Source organism: Rhineura floridana, chromosome 8, assembly GCF_030035675.1.
Source record: "Rhineura floridana isolate rRhiFlo1 chromosome 8, rRhiFlo1.hap2, whole genome shotgun sequence".
In the NCBI taxonomy this organism is placed as follows: Eukaryota; Metazoa; Chordata; class Lepidosauria; order Squamata; family Rhineuridae; genus Rhineura; species Rhineura floridana.
The window spans coordinates 59,943,422-59,956,399 of NC_084487.1; the positions used below are offsets into that span (position 1 = coordinate 59,943,422).

Sequence of the window (12,978 nt, forward strand, 5' to 3'; positions counted from 1 at the left end):
TTTTATCAGGAGGTGCATTCTGCACAACATAAGAAACGGACCTTTAATGTGGCAGCACCTACCCTGTGGAATTCCCTCCACTTAAATATTAGACAGGCGCCATCTCTGTTATCTTTTCAGCATCTATTGAAGACTTTCCTCTTTCAACAAGCCTTTTAAGTTGAGACCTTATCCCAGTCTGCGTCTGTGTTGGAATTGCTTTTTAATATGTTTTAAAAACTTTTTAAAAAACACAATATGTTTTTAACCTTTTTTTAAAGATGTCTTGAAAGCTTTTTTTTAAAAAAAATGTTTTTAAAGGTGTTTTGTTTTAATGTATTTTGAAGTCTGTTTTTATGATGTTTTAAAGTGTTTTTAGTGCTTTTGTTTGCCACCCTGGGCTCCTGCTGGGAGGAAGGGCAGGACATAAATCAAATAATATATAAAATAAATAAATACCCTTCCTGGTAATTGTGGAAGCAAAGAACCTCACTGGGTTCAAAATGGACCTGGATAGATTTATAAAAGGCATATGGTGCTTTGTTTTCTGGTACCTCCATTGTCACCCATGAGTGCTGGGGTCCCTCAACATAGTTTTCTTGGACTTCCGTCTTCTCCCCTCCCCAACTGTCTCTGGGTATCCACAACTGTCACAAGGTGTGGTTTCATGGAATTGTGCCTGATTTTCTAGTCTTTCCCCACACCCTCCTTTGGATGTATTTGGTTTACTTGGGGGCGTGGCTATTGCGTTCTTATGCTGGACAGATTGGTATAATTTGTGCAGCACATGCAACACCTCTTACCTTAAATAAGGGTTTTATCTGTATGCACTGAATGATGAAGATGTGAAGAAAACTAGTGTGGTGTAGTGATTAGAGGGTCAGACTCGATCTGGGAGATCAGGGGTTCAAATCCCCACCCAGCCATGAAGTTCACTTCATGTCAGCATGGCTAATGATTGGGGATGGTGTAGTCCAGGAACATCTGGAGGGCTGCAGATTCCCCATTCCTGCTTTAGAGAGTCAGAGCTTCTCTTTCTCTCCCTCCAAGTTATGATTTGCCTAGATTTTTAGTAGTCTTGCAATATAACAATTCTTTGATTCTGGAAACACAGACACCCCTCCCCATCCTTAGGAAAGACTTTGATTACTCTTTGTCCTCTATTTCATTTCCAGCATCTTGGCTTGTTACATACACGCTTTATAAAATACACCATGTGGTATGCGCTCTGCATGTTAGTGCATGAATTGCGTTTGAGCCTCTAGTGTAGTGCTGTTTCTGACAAGACGACTGCAATAGAACTCTCTTTTTCATTGTTAATTTCAAATTCTAAGGGAATACAAAATAAATAGCTTGAACTGTGAAAGTCTCCCTAGTTTAGTTGTCAGTACATAATTTACCACAACATCTCTTGCAGTGTACACTCACTAACAATCAAGTTGGCTGATGTACAGAGCAGTTCTGTGTGCATTTACTCAGAAGTGAGTTCCACTGTGCTCAGTGGGTCTTAACTCCCACAAAGTATGCATAGGACTGCAGCGTTAACCAGCAGCCCTAATCATATTTACTTGGAAGTAAGTCCCATTGAAATAAACAAGATAAATAAACATTTAGGATTTATTTTCTATTGTTCTGTTTAGTAATAAACATGTTTGAGGTAGCAAGGTGGATTTCAGCAGCATCACTAATTGTACTGTGGGCACTTTTTGTAGAGTGTATGGTGTATACCCCTTCTCACTACTTCCAATTCAGTATTATTATTATAATGTTTAGCATTTAGCTTGCCAAATAATACCTACAACACCCAGCACTTCTTACAGCACCCTTTAAATATGCCACTGTTGTTTCCTCTTATGAGTGGATGAGCTGAGGTTGAGAGACAGAGAGGACTATTTCAGATATATTGGGAAACCACGGTTTCCTGCTATGTGAACAAACTGAGGTGAATCTTGGGCTTGAATGTTCTTAGTCTTTCTCCCCTCCCCTTCTTTTGAAACTGTGAGGAAGCAATCAGGGGTTTCCAATTCAAATAAACCAGAGTTCCTTATTATGTCTGAACTCAAGGAACTGTGGTTTGTTTAAATGCTAATTTGTGAAAAAGTATGGATTGATTCTGGTTTGTTCTAGAGTTTAAACAAAACATAGTTCAGGTTTGCCTGTAATGGAAAACTATGGGTTTTGTTAAAATATGGAAGTGAAAACTTCTTATATTTTCCTGTGGTGCACAAAAGAGGGAGGGTGCAGCAAAAAAGTTCATAGACCTCAGTCTTGTTCATGGAGTAGGTAACAATTTCCCAATAAAATTGAATTGGGACATAGTGTCCTACCTACAGCTACATCCTGAGTTCATGGCAGAAGCAAAATTTGAATGATGACTTTCCTTGCTCACACTCTTAACTACACTACATCTGTGTGAATATGGATAATATGATATAGATGATGTTTTACTGCAGTAGTTTAAACAAGGTGACTGTACAGCTTTTAATAAGCCCTAAAGTTCTAGGACTGGCTGTCATGTTTTCTTGTGATCCACCTTGACACTTTTTTATAACGTTATTGAAGTATTTGAGACTTTTCCAAGTACAAAATTGAGAGAAGTTACTGACATTTTTTACTCTCTGGGGAGAATGATTTTAAGGAAGAGAAAGCAAATTTTATAAATGGGAGATTGGATAAATGAGTTTGCATTTGGAACAATAGTCTGTGGCTCTTGTAGCAGCACATTCCACAATCTTGGACAAGCTCCTGTGTAAAGCTCTGTATCCTGTATAAACAAGTATTTTTCAGCTGATAAATGGTTCTCATAAACAAGGAGTGCAGTTGTCAGCTATAAATACATCATGAACGCAGGTTCATAAATGCCTTCAATATAAAGAATGTAATACATTGAAAATAAGAAAAGGGATCTTTGCCAAAATATTTTTTGAGAAGCCATCAGAGAAAGCTGCAATGGGTTGATATATTCCAGGATTATATGAGGGCTTCTTCAAAAACAATGCTTATAGAGAGAGAGAAAATTCCCTGTAGGAAAAATCATGAAACTACCTAAACATCATCTCTGTGTATAAGTTCTGGAAAGCTGCAACCAGTCACATATGATCATTGCATATACACATGCTCACACTTCCATACTTGGAAAGTGCCACTCACATATAGGAAATGCATAATATCAGTGGCTGCAGTTTATTTCAGAGAAGTCCCTCTAGCTTCAGAAAAAGTGACTCAGTTGTCATGGTTTTGAGGATCCAAACTGCCTTTATTTCCCCAATGTTGAACTGATATATAATAGCTGTGCTTTGTTTGAGTTTTTTAAGGGTGTGAGGGGGGGAGTTCAAGTTGAAATTTGTCAAATGCAGGAAAAAAATAGCGCCCCTGGGTCATTGCTACAATAGCATGTCTGACAATGCAGTCCAAAATATGTTTATTTAGAAGTAGGGATGGAAGAATCAAATCTGGTTTCCTCTGTTTCTTATTTTTCCATTTTTAAGTTCAGTTCTCCATATTAGTTTGTATTCTTTTAAAAAAAGTTATCATGAAAATTCACCAGCATTTTAGTGCAAATTGCTCCAAATAGAACACATTCTGTAAATAGTTTTTCATAATATCCACATTTTTGCAGTGATTTTTACTAACATAATGCATTTTTGTATGTTATTTTCACACATATATGCATTCTTATACACACTTGACCCTAATACAGTGGTGGGGAACCTTTTTCAGCTCGGGGCTCACAATCCCTTTTGGGCAACATCTGAAGGCCAACTTGATGTGACATTTAAGCAGTTACTTTTACTTCTAATTTGGCCCTGAGTGTGAACAAGTAACATGCTATTGATGATGGATCAGAATTTGTTCAAATGCACTTACTTATTCAAAGAAATGAACTTCTAATTCTCCTGGCCAGGACATCAGGTCTTGCTCAAAGTCCAGCTCTGGGTTTTCCTTGATTAAGATTAAAATGCCCTATCTCACTAGAATTTTGTTTCACCCAGTTCTTCCTTTTCCATCTCTTAAACTTAGGCAAACAATGTGTTATATTGATGGGAGTGGCTGCATTGTACATTGTAAAAGAGAAAGTTGTGCATTGCCTGCTTTTTTAAAGTGGCAGGGAGCTTGAGATCTCTGTATGCACACCTGAATCCGGAGGGCTGCCTTTGTGGTTTCATTCTTGAAATACTAGGGCTGTCACCCAATTAAAGCAATCTTATCCTGCAATTCTATGATCACTTGGAGCATGTCCCAGGGGGCAGAGGAAGCAGTTGATCTCCCCTTCTCCCCTGTGAAAGCAGGGTCCCATGTGCAGTCCTTTGGGTCATGCTCCTTTATGTGAGCCCATTTGTTTCACATTGTATAAAAACGTCAACAGGGACTGGCTTGCTGATTAAGTGAGGAGTCTGTTGCAATTTCCCCATCTTTGCTCTTTAGCTACACCTTCTAGGATTCATTATTTTGAATTCTCTAACTGCATGTAGCCTGTGAGGCATAACAGTATGTGGGAGGTTTGTTTTAACAGCACAGTGTTAACTAGATTGAAATACTGATTAATATGTATAATCCATATTGTGAAACCTTGCTTCATCCTCAGTTTTATGCGATAGTGAACATATATGATGCAACCTGTTCACCGACATTTCAGGTGGCAATTAAAGACTTTTGTGCACATCAGTCAAAGCGAGCCTTCTTTTAGGACTCCCACAAGCCCCATTTCCAATATGAAGGGTATGATGTCCTGTTCACACAGAAGTGACAGGGACAATAACTGTGCCTCAGCAAAGAGAACTCTGCAAAATTTATATGTTGCTTTTTCAAATAATGTTCAAAGCAGCTCACAAGAACTATAAACGAATCTGTATATAGGTACAACAGAAACAGAGGACTGTATCCAATGGTAGTTATACTTGGCGTAAACTAAGGATGGGTGAGAAATTCAATTCAGTTTGCATTTAAAGCCAAATTTATCAAATCTGCACTTTTCAAAACATCATAAGAACTGAAGCACAGCCATCTTTCAAGATTCGCACTTACCTGAATTTTGCAATGCAGTTCTCCAACTAAGCAATGTTTCCAAAAATACATATATTAGGGGAAAATATGAATAAAAATGAATATATTCATGAAAATAACATACAAAAATGCATATCATTAGGAGAAATTGTTTGCAAAAATGTGTATATTAGTCAAAACTGCATACAAGAATGTGTTTAGTAGGAGAAATTCTCACTAAAATGCTGGAGAATTTTCATGGGGATTTTTTTAAAAAGAAAAATTCACAAATTGCTGAAGAAATGCAGAGAACCAAATTTATTATTTGAATCAATGAGAAACTGAGAGCTGAAACTGACAGATCCTTCCATCCCTAGCCGAGACCCATTAAAACCTAGGTTATTTATTTCAGTGGGTCTACTCTGAGCAGAACTTGGATGCAACCACTAGCCATAAATCTATCAAACACATTTCATGAATATTGTATGTGATGTCCACATTATCCCACTAACAAAAACATTTGTATTAACATATGAAATATATTCTAGGCACTTTTAGCAGAGGGTTTTCCAGTCAGTGGCAATATTAAGTGGTATTCATCCTCTGAGATTCCATATAGCTAATGTGTAATTGTTCTCATTGGTCAAATTCACAGAGGATATGGCTGATTGCCCCCTGAAAGCCATTGGACGGAGCAATCCAACTCAGGAGAAGCTGGTGTCAGTAGTGCTGGAGCAAGAGAAGCTGGAGTAAAATTGTGCTGCATCCAATTGCTATTCAGGAGGCTCTTGGTTGGCTGAATGCCACCTCAGCCAGGAGCTGTGCGCAGGGACCAGAAAGTTAAAAACCCACTCTCCCAAATACCCCTACCGAAGAGAAAGCCTTCTTCATTGCCTTCTCTTGCAAATATTTTCTTAGACCAACCTTTTTCCTGGTGTAATGTTTGCCTTTATTGGGTCCTGCAGGAGTGCTCTGAACATGAGTTGGATGTGGCCTAAGTCCCTTCACCTGACAGCCCCCCAATATGCCCTTTTCTGGGCCTTATGCTAGCTAACACCAGCTCCACGTGTACCACTCTTGGCTGATCCAGCTGGGCCCCTGCTGAGCTGGGCTGAGAGACTTATGCTGGTAGAGCCTGGCAAAGCCAGAGCCAGGGCCCACCCCACCCCCTAAAAGAGGCCACAATGTCAAAAGCCCTCCAAAAGCTCTCCAAAAATTAAGAGTCGAATGCCTGGGTGAAGAGGAGTAGTAAGAAGCATTTCGACTAGGGGTAACCAATGTGCTGCTTTCTAGATGTGAACTATAACTCCCCTCAGCCCCAGTCCAGCACCATGGCCAGTGGTAAGGGATGAGTTGTAGTCAAACAGCATATGGAGAGTACCTTTTCAGCTTCCCTTGGTCTAGACATTTTTGCCCCTTCATTGAATGCTTCTATGGAAAAAACTCTCCATGAAGAGACTGTAGGTTGAAACTACTTCTAAAGTTGCCTAGTAATGAAAATATTGGGAGAATTGGGTTGGGGGGTATAAACATCTGATATTTGCCTTGGAAGCATGAATTTGTTTCTGCAAATATTGACCAATAAAAGAAAGAAAGAAAGAAAGAAAGAAAGAAAGAAAGAAAGAAAGAAAGAAAGAAAGAAAGAAAGAAAGAAAGAAAGAAAGCATTAATTTGTTTCTGCAAATATTGATCCATAAAATAAATAAATAAACAAAGCATGAATTTGTTATTGCAAATATTGATCCATAATATAAGCTTTTAAAAAAAAATCATTTGTCTGCTTTTTTGTAACCTAATGATTGACTGTTTCAGTAGCCACAAAGTTTTACTCCAAAGTTCCACATGTTACTGTATGTAATTGGTCTTTGTAAAGTTTACCAAGCAAATACTCCCTCTTTTGCAGACTTGGATTATCACTTGCTTTTATCTTCAACTGCTCCTCCTTAAACCTCTTATCAAGGCCCAGAGTCCCTGCGGGAATCCTGTGACAGATGATGTGAATGACATTCAAAAACTGGTAAGTGGCTTTTCTTTTACACGATTGGAGATAAGTTCACAAAAGTCATTACATTTGCAGCAGGGCTAGCCAATGTGGTGCCCTCCAGCTTTTGTTGGTCTTCCAACTCCCATCAGTCCCAGACAGCATGTCCAGTGGTCAGGGATGATGGGAGTTGCAGTCCAACAACATCTGAAAGTTACCAGGTGGGCTTCCTCTGATTTGCAGCATATAGGACAGGAGCCTTCTCGTCCTTTCTTTTCAACTGGGAAGTTTATTTTCACAGACAGCAGCAGCACATCTCAAATGTCCTTAATGTGTTTCCTTTGGTCATTTTGTTAGTGAATTCCCCTAAGACCTACTGTTAGCTTGTATCTCAAGCCCAGGGTAACTAGGTACTTTAGCATGGTGTTCTCAAACCTAAACCTGTATTTTAGCATTTTAATTTGGCAATAATTGATTGAGAAATGCTCCGCTTGTGTTCTCGCAATTGTTATAGAAGAAAAACTGACTTGTGTGGTGTTTCGTAATTATAAAAGGGCAGTCTTTTAAGAACATTGTACTGCTGTTTTTCTTTTTCTTTTTTCACAAAATGACTTTCAAGTGGCTTTGTGCCTGCTTTGATTAGACCATCCAACCAAGGCACAGATAATGGGAATGTCACTGGGAGGTCATTTATAATGCACAACAAATCTTGCAAGTAGAGAGCAAGTAAACTAGCATGTTATGAGCAATGTAAGTGACAGCGTGAGTTGAGCAATTTTTAAAAGTCTCTCTGGATACTAGAGAAGGCATATTCCCTCAATTATGAGAAATGGATTCCATTTATTGTGGAAATGAATAAATAAAATAAGGGAAACATCAGCTGATACTGCTGTGCACCTGCTCAGTTTGCATGTACAGCTAAGCCAAACTATAGCTTAGTGCAAATGTGCAGGGTCCCAGAAAGGGCAATCATAGCCACTTTGCTCCTTCTTCACTCCTGTTGCTGCTGTTGTGAATTAAGTCATGGTTTGGCTTAATGTGTTGTCTGGACCTAGTCTCATGGTTTGTCTCACTCCAGAGAAACCCTGAACTGTAGCAAAGGTCTGTTCTATAACTTTCTACTTGTGGTTTGTTTAGAGGAGACAAATCATGAACCTGGGTTCAGACAACATGGTAAGCCAAACCATAGTATAGGTTACAGCAGCAGGAGTGAAGGAAGAGCAAAGTGACTGCAGTCTTCTGTCTGGAGCCAACACATTCACATGATTGTACTATGGCAATGGTATGTGGCAAGTGGCGGGGGAGAGAGCTGGTAAGTCATGATGTGAAACAGTCCTGCGTGTAATCAACTCCCTTTAAGCACAGTAAACTCCTGAGATGTTGAGCTCTTGCAAGTTATATGCTTTCATGCAATCCATTTCATGCTGTCGTAAGTATTTATAGGAAAATGTGGTTAAATGCCTTTTTTAAGACTTGTGCTACTTAAGCATCACATCTACAAGGTTCCAAAGGGAAAACAGTTGCATATTGTTGTTTCTCCTGACATGGAGCTGAAGGTTTGTTTTGGGGGGGGATGGTTTATACAGAGTGTGCACATGGACCTCTGACGTGCAGACAACTCCCACTTTTACATGCTTCACTCAGATGTCGGGAACAGTTCCAAGTGTGCATCTATGTTTCTCTGCTTGAACCTGTTGGGAGTTTTGTGTATCTCAGTTGTCTGAGAACAAGGCGAATTTAAGATTGGGACCAAAGTATTTAAGCTGTTGATTAGATCTGTAGGAGGTAGGAAGCTGCTTTGTACTGAGTTAAACCATTGATCCACCCAGCTCAGTACTGTCAATGCTGACTGGCAGCGGCTCTCCAGGGTTTCAGGTAGAAGTCCTAGGAGTGCCAGGGATTGATATAAAGCTTGTGCTCTACCACTGAGCTACAGTCCCTTTCTGATCGGCAGTCTTTTTGAGATTTCTAAAAATAAATGTACATGTCTGGCCTTTTACAGACAACTTCAAAAGGCATTCTCATACATGTCTCAGTTCAACTTGCCTGTTTACTCATAGGCAGGATGATGGAGATTCAGATTTGGTAGAATTTAAGATTTTATTGTGCATTGCCGATGCTACTATTAACTACTGTTCTTAATTTTAATTATCCTACTCTCCAGACTGCTAATTTAAAACTAACTGAATCAAGTTTTTTTATATTTTCATGAACAGCCTGGGAGTTTTCTGTGCACAGAATATTAAGTTTCTATTAATTGTGTTTATGTAGTATCATTTTATGATCACTCTGGCTGCTATTCACAAACCACTAACTCTAGAATTATCATTTCAACTTTAAATTGAATTGAAACTTAAATGATTTTAGTATTGCAGCGCAGTCCACTTAAAAGAAAGTTATAAACAGATCTTATTGGCTCAGGTAGAAGGAATGAAACGTAGGCTAAAATATATTCTTGGTTGGAGGAAATAAATGAGAGGCAAGAGGAGAAAGGTGCAAGCAGGACAGAAAGTGAGAATCAGACATCTAAGCTAATGAAACAAGTTGTAAATATAGGGTAGGGATAAAGGAAATGAAATGGAAGATCTAGCAGCTGTCCAAAATGAAGCCATAAGGCATTGTTCAGCTATTTGTTCATATAACAAATGTTCCGTTTCTACACAAAACCTACATATAAGCTTTGATCTAAGTGCAAACTTTACTTTAAAAAGTATGATTGTTCTCAGTTGAAAGCAAGGCATTATACAACCAACAAGGTAACCTAAATCAATGGGCACAAATAAACACTTACTCAAAACTTATTTACATTTATATCCTGCCCTTCCTCCCAGAAAGAGCCCAGGGCAGCATTTATATGGGGCTCTCTGTGAGAGGGCTAAGCTACTCGAAGGACCATCTCGTCTTATGTGAATCTACCCATACTTTAAGACAGGGTTGGGAATAGGGTTGCCAGGTCAGAAGCATCCCAAACCCTGAGATTTCAGGGGCGGGCCCTAGTGATGTTATAGGGGGCGGGTCCTAGTGATGTCATTAAGCATGATACATTAAGCATCAACCACAGTTACTTGGAGCATACCACCCAAACAAAAACATTTCTCCAATTGGAAATTAAGATAGAAATCTTAGCTAAATGAGAGTGTTTACAGGTCCAGCTGAAGTGATGGGATCATTCCTTTTCACCTGCCTAGAGAGCCTGGGTAAGGAACATTTAATCTAGCCTACTTATTTCTGGGAAGAAGGGTTTAAGTGCACTTAGGCCAGGCCAGTCACCAGAAGGCCATTGCAGGAAGAAAGCCTAGTGTTGTGGAGATGTTAGATGGGAGCACTCAGGAGTAAAGATGGCTGCCCCTGAAGGCTGCAATTCTAAACACACTTACTATGGAACTAAGCCCCATAGCACTCAACAGGTTTTACTATTGAGTAGATATGGTTAGGATTGTGCTATTGGTAAGGCTTGACTAGGGATCCTCTGCAATGATATCCATATCAAAGCAGGGTTGGCAACTCCTTGCCTGGAATGCTGTGACTGCCTTTTAACATGGCTGTCCCAAACCTCTTTATAGATTTGACACTTTACTGTAGAGAGAGGTTTGAGAAATGAAAAAGAGTTAGAAGATTCTGTACTCTTCCTGCCTACTCTCTGGGCTGCTATAAACTCACTTTGACAGCTAACCCAATTCCAGTGATTAATAATTGACAGAGAGAAAACACACATGGTTTGGTCTATCTTCACAGGCAGTAGATTGGGAACAACAGCAATTGAAACCACACTTCCCAGAATGTGAATTCTCTCTTATCACTACTGGGCAAGAAACAAACCATCATGCAAACAACAAGATGCATCATCAGTGAGTTTAAGGCGGTTGAGCTGACCACATGGAACCACTGTTGTTGCTTCTATGGATGTAAGAAAGGCTAGAGGTAAACGAAACGCAAATAGAAAAACAGAAACAAAAGACAGTGACGATTTCCTAAATGCAATACCATACCAACCATAACAAGATTCCTATGAGTAAGACAGAAAACTCGGCATCCCACAACCAGTCAGGGTTTGTAACCAAAACTAAAACAATCCTGGCAGCCAGTCAGCCAAGGTCTCAGAAATTCCCATGCAGCACAATCTGACCTAGGGGCTGCAGTTAGTGCAGAATGCTGCAGCATGATTCCTGACATGAGTGAGACCCTATCAGCACATAAAGCCTTTGCTCTGAAATCTGTACTGGTTGCTGACTTGCTACCAGGCCAAGTTCAAGGTGTGCTTTCCATGTTATTGGTTCCACATAGTACTTGTTCTGCTCTTGTAAGAAATTGATCCTTTAGTGTGGCAGTACCTACACTTTCAAACTCCCTGCCAATTTACATTACATTGTACTCACTTTGGCACCTGCTAAAAATGTTTTTGTTTAGGAAAGCCTACCCAGACATATAGAAGCTATTATGTTTTTTATCTGTTTTTAACTCATTGTTGGTTTTATTATTTTGAATGTTTTTAAATACCTGTCTTTAACTGTTTTTGGCAATATATTGTTTTAATTCCTTCTATAAACTGCTTTTGAGGTTTATAACAATAAAGCGGTATATAAATGTTGTAAATAAAATACATAAATAAGAGTCACTGTGACCCTTGGGTCTGTTTCCTCTTTTACACTGAGTCAGGCCATTTGATATCATCTAGCTCAGTACTGATGACATCGAGAAGCATTGGCTCTCCAGGGTTCCCGGCAATAGTCTTTTTCAGAGATTGAATGTTGGACCTTTGCATGCCAAGCATATGCCCTATCACTGAGCTATAGCCCTGTTTAAAAATGTATCTTTTAAAATTGTTATTTTCAATTCACTAGTGAATGCACAGCATACTAGGGTAGATCCACACCATGCATTTAAAGAACATTCAACCTACAACTGAAGCACATGAATCCCGCCACAGAATCATGAGGACTATAGTTTGTTACGGGTGATGGGAAATATAACTGTGAGGGGGAAACTACCATTCCCAGGATCCTTTGCACTTTAAATGTGAGTTGCATGTGCTTTAAATGTATTATGTGGATTTTCATTACTGCAGAAACTTTGCCTGCATATAAACTGTTTTAATTAAATTTTAAAATTGAAATAAGCTACAAAGTTTACAGGGTGACCATGGGCTACGCATCATCTCTCAGCCTAATCTGCTCCTCAGGGTGAAAACAACAGAGGGAGACCATGACCACCCCAAGGAAGAAGGGCACACTTACAATGTACAGGAAATAATCATTTGTAAATAATAATTTACAACCATAGTGTGAAATCAGATACATATTAAGACATAGTATGAAGAAATATTTATATAAGCATGAATGTAAAAGATGTTTTACACAACCTGTAAAGATATTTATAGTGCAGTCCTATGCATGTTTACTCAGAAGTAAGTCCCAATGTATTCAATGGGGCTTACTCAGACAGAGAAACATGCACAAGACTGCAATTCAGTGATATGGAACTTCACTCACCCAACTCAAAATTCAGAATCATGCCACCATAAGCTGTTTTGGAACTGTTTTATACTTGTTTTATGGTTATTGGATTTTAAATGGTTTTATTTCTTGTTGTGAGCTGCCTTGGTTTCCAATTCTACCCCACAGGTTGTTGGAAAGACTCCATATACACACTAGGGTTGCCAGGTTCATGGCCTGAGACTCTTAGAGGCTGCGCCTAGCAACCAAGAGGTCTTCTGTATCTTTAAAAGTTATGCAGGGGGAAGGGAGAATTCCAGCTTGTGGTTTTTCTCATTACAGTGTTGCAAGAACACCTGCACTTGGCTGATTTTCTCTTCTCCTAAAGATACAGGATCAGTCTCAGGCCATGGACCTGGCAACCCTTATACACAGAGAGAGAGAGACACTGGAGATGTAAACATACATACACCCCACATAATATTTATTGTCAGAACCAGTTGGCCATTGCAGAACTTTTTTTTAAAAAAAAAATAAGTATTACTTTCCTACTAAATAAAAACAGTGACACCTAAGTAAACCCTGCCTACCTGCTTAAAAAAA

General features: G+C 39.2%; 1 protein-coding gene across 5 annotated transcripts in view; it reads left to right on the forward strand.

Annotated features, from left to right (window-relative positions):
• KITLG (KIT ligand) overlaps nt 1-12,978 on the forward strand; it is a 114,545-nt gene that overhangs the window by 49,127 nt on the left and 52,440 nt on the right. For all 5 annotated transcript variants that reach the window (XM_061639602.1, XM_061639600.1, XM_061639601.1 and 2 more), the window contains exon 2: nt 6,866-6,979. In XM_061639602.1, the coding sequence (XP_061495586.1) occupies nt 6,866-6,979 (114 nt within the window). The remainder of the gene's footprint in view (nt 1-6,865; nt 6,980-12,978) is intronic.